At 55.5% G+C, this 4,368-nt stretch overlaps 1 protein-coding gene across 1 annotated transcript; it reads right to left on the reverse strand.

The window, feature by feature from the left end:
- Positions 1-1,889: 1,889 nt before the first annotated feature.
- Positions 1,890-4,365, reverse strand: LOC103625191 (PHD finger protein 13; the record flags this gene model as incomplete). The annotated part of the gene is made up of 4 exons (XM_017726836.1): positions 1,890-2,836; positions 2,940-2,978; positions 3,296-3,896; positions 4,192-4,365. Coding segments are annotated over 4 exons (1,041 nt in total), but the record flags the coding sequence as incomplete, so codon positions are not given.
- Positions 4,366-4,368: the final 3 nt, after the last annotated feature.

Raw genomic sequence — 4,368 nt, forward strand, 5'->3', positions numbered from 1 at the left:
GGACCCGCTCCCGAAGCCCTCCAGCTGCCAAGGCTACCACCCCCACGCAGGGGCGGGGGACAAAGGCAGACTCTGCTCAGCCAAGATCCACAGCATCCCGCAGAGCCCAGGGAGATGCTGGGGACAAGAGCAGTGCACCCGCCAGGAGTTCTACAACCCAGAAGAAGGCACCTGATGCCAAGGGAGCCGCTGGTCCTGCCAGAACTGACCTGTGCCCACAGAAGAAGCAGCCTGAGGCTGACCCGAGCAAGGCCTGTGACTGGTTCCTGCCCCCTGTAAAGACCCAGGACATACCAAGGGTGGAGAAGGAGACCCGGGGCCAGCGGGAAAACCCCAAGTGGTACGAGTGGCGGGAGAACCGCATCACTGCCTCCGTGGCCCCCAAAATTGCCAACAGCAAGTTTGCCAACAGCAAGACAGACAAGGTGCCCCAGTCCTACCTAAAAGAGGTGGTGGGCTCTGGCTCCAGGGTGCAGACCCCAGCCATGTCCTGGGGGATCCGCAATGAGAAGGTGGCTGTGGAAGCCTACAAACAGAAATTACAGAAGGGGGGCAAGCCAGTGCAAGTGGAAGACTGTGGCCTTTTCATTCACCCGGAGAAGAAGTGGCTTGCTGCCAGCCCTGATGGGATCATCAAGGACGCAGCCACAGGGAAGGACCTGGGGCTGCTGGAGGTGAAGTGTCCCTACAAGCACAGGAACAGGACAGTGCGAGAGGCCTGCAAGGACAAGGACTTCTGCCTGGAGGTGGATGGGGATTCCTATGCCCTGAAGAAGAATCATCCCTACTTCACTCAGGTCCAATGCCAGCTGGGAACCACTGGCTTCCAGCACGCCGACTTTGTGGTGCACACCAACAAGGAGACGGCTGTGGTCCCCGTGGAGTTTGACAGGGCGTTCTGGAGGAATACGGTGCCCAAGCTGGAGAAGTTTTACACGGAGGCGGTGATTCCCCACCTGGAGCAGAAGGCAGGCAGCTCTGTCTGGGCCACGGAGGAATAGACCACTGCCTGCCTACCTCAACTGGATACTGCTTGGCTGCATAACTCCAGCTTTGTCCCCTAGCAGAGAAATTACACCCAGGTTAGTTGCTGTTCCTGGACCATTCACAGCCTTGGGACTGAAACGTTGTACCAGCAGGACCCTGCTTGGTAAGGGTCCCCACAAACAGTGCCTTCTTGCTGCCCCAGCCAGGTCAGCACTCAGCCCCCAGAGCCTTCTAGTCCTGTCACCCTCACTGCATCTCCCACCTGTCCCAACAGCATCCCTGATGGAAGCTGGCACACCTCTGGATCTGCAGATGAAGCCAATGATATCTCTGTGTTGGAATTAGAGGCTTATTTTATGGAGAAAACTGGAACCTTTGGCACCTCAGTTGTTGTCGGGACTAATTTTTAACTGCACTCCAGAGTGGAAACAGAGACAAGAAGAGTTTGTCAGAGGCCAAGAGCAAAACTTGTCTTTTGAGCCCAACAGTGATGTGCCTTAAGCATCAGAGCAAGGGCACATGGACACCCTTCCTCCCTGAGCCATCAGACCTGCTGCTTCTGCGGAATAACCCACGACATTCCCCGTGAGATGCCTGCAGGTTCTGGAGCATGATTCTCACTGAAGAGATTGTCCCCCAGGCCGTGCACCTCCTGAGGACCTACCCATGGAGCATCCCTGTAAACTGCAGCAGCATGGGGAGGTGGTCATTGCCAAATTAAATATAGATGCACTGGTCTGCTTGTTTCCTGTTGTTTTTGCAGCTTGGGATTTATCTGGGGGAGTAACAGGGCTGAAAGGTGTCCCTGCACCAGGTCCCCTCCCAGCCACAGCACAAGAGAAGCACTTGCCTCCCAGAGGGACATGAGAACCAAGGCCACTGACCTATGCCAAAGCCACCACTGTTATGGCAAAAGTATTTATTATATACATAAGACTCCAGTCACACTCCACAGGGCAAGGACCAGAATTCGCTATAATACAAATTAACTATAATACAAAGTAACTATAATACAAATTAACTATAATACAAAGTAACTATAAAAACATAAAGCACTTTTGGGGCCCAGGCTTTCCACAGGAGGAAAGAGGCACAGGGACGAGCCTGGGGGCTGCTGTGTGACAGGGGGCTGTCCCACACCCTGCCCCCAGCTGTGGTCCCACAGTAACCAGATGTGCAAGTAGGAAAGAACCCAGTTAAGAATTATAGTCATGGGGACTGGCAGGTGGGGGCTGAGCTGAGTGTCACCAGGACAGGAGCGGGGCCTGCATACCCCAGGGAAAGTGCAGAAGGCACATGGGCAGGGCTCTTTGGAGGGGCTGTGAGGAGGAGGTGGGATCCAACAGTTAGTGCATGTGGGGCCCCAGGAGATCACAAACACTAACACACCACCCACAGGGATGCGCATCTAGACCACCCTCCTATCCCCCACACACTTCTGGGATAACCGAGCTCTGTGGCCAATATGATCCTCAGGGAGGAACCGCAGGGCAGCTTTCAAGGGCCAGAGGTGTGAGGGGGACAGTCTGGCCCTGTGTCCCAGCCCCTCCCCTGCCAGTGCATTGATTGTCTAAGTCTTCAGGTTAAAAAGGGACCCCCAGCCCTCCTGCTCTGCAGGAGCTTCAGTCAACGAGGCGCTTGCGGGGCACTGTCCGAGCTCGGTTCGAGCGGCGAATCTCCTGCTTGGCATCCCGGCACCGCTGGCAGATGAAAATGTCAGGCACATTGGATTTGCGGATCTTGGCACAAGAGAGGTGGATCCAGGTAGCGCATTCGTTACATTCGATCATGGGCCTCCCTGCGAAGGGCTTCATGCAGAAGCAGGTGATCAGATCCCAGGCATCATCGTCTGCTCAGGGAGAGAGAGACACCGGTCAGACACCACCTTAGGGCCGCCCCCCCCCCCCCCCAGCCAGTTCCACTGGTGTTAAATGGGACAGCCCTCCACTCACCTTCTGCTTTGGTGTTGGGAACTTCTGTGAATTCAACTGCTAAAGTTGCAAGAGGGGGAAAAAAGAGAGAAAAAAAAATAAAGACCAGAAGAGTAAGGCAGCCCTACACCCCACTTCAGACCTGTTTCAGGTCTGCACCACTTGCTCTGCAGAACAGAGCTGCCAAAGGGCAGGTCAGCTCCCTGCCCTCTGCTCTTCAGTCCCCCAGGTCCCAAAGTATTCCTCTTGCTGGGAGAGGCTTGGGCTATCGACAGACCCTCCTTGTGGCCAGCAAGGATGGCTCCAGCTGAGGGAGGGACAACATTTGGCACTGGCTGCAGCACAACAGGGCCCTTTGCAATCCCCCAGACACTTACCACTGAGCTGGGAGGTCTCTCTGCTTGTATCTTCCCCTGTGCTTTGGTCCAAGGTATTACAGGGACTAGGGCTTTTCCTCCCTCCAGAGAAAGGGTCGTGCTCCGTAAGCTGAGGATCATCTGCTGGCTTCTCAGTTCCCTGCGCTCCGTACCTCAAGTCCTTCTCCTCCGTCATCGGCTCCTCCAGGAGGGAGTTGGGCTGGGGGTCCCCAGGCGGGTCCAATAGCTCCTCTTTCACAGGAGACAGCTGTCCTGCCAGTGCAGCCAGCTGCTTCACCCCATCCTGCTCTGCCCCAAAGTCCTTCCAAGCACTCAGCGGTACCCTCTTCTTCACCTCCTGCTCCAAAATGCGTTTCTTTGCTGGTGGTTTCTTCCGTTTGATTTGCTGGGGCCGGACGTTGTAGAAGGCGGTGGAAAAGGCAGGGCTGTTCATTAGCAGGCCATTGTCCACAGCCCCCCTGGCCACAGCATTACTGCTCTTCCTATTGTCCATTGGGATGTGGCCATCGGAGGAGTGAGATGAGGTCGAGCTATCGCTGTCCTGAGTGCTCCCCGTGCTGTTCTGGGGGCTCATGCTGCCTCCATGGGTCCAGGGCACATACTAGTGGCAAGAGGGGAAGATGAAGGATTAGCATGAGAGACCAGAGCACAGATATTCAGGGTAAGGAGAGAATGACTCTCCTGCAGTGTCTACCCAAACTTCAAGGCCAGGCTGGATGGGCCCTGAACAACCTGATCTAGTGGGTGGCACCCATGCCCCTGGTAGGGGAATTGAAACTAGATGATCTTTAAGGTACCTTCCAACCCTCTTTAAGATTAGGAGCTGGGTCTGCACATACCAGGGAGACCAGGAGAACCAGTGTCTTTGTAGAGGAAAACTGTGCAAGCCCGCTTACCTCTTCAGGGTACGGGATGTAGCCTGCATAGGCCAGAACGAAGGTGCAGAACTGGTTGAAATCCTCCACAGTTCTCCGCCGCTTCTGAAGTGGCTGCAACAAACACCACGAGTGGATTAAACTCCCAGCATATCCCAACCAAGCCGATATCACAGCCGGCTCTGGCGGGAGCCCCGG

This window comes from Corvus brachyrhynchos, unplaced genomic scaffold (assembly GCF_000691975.1).
Source record: "Corvus brachyrhynchos isolate BGI_N302 unplaced genomic scaffold, ASM69197v1 scaffold162, whole genome shotgun sequence".
Classification (NCBI taxonomy): domain Eukaryota; kingdom Metazoa; phylum Chordata; class Aves; order Passeriformes; family Corvidae; genus Corvus; species Corvus brachyrhynchos.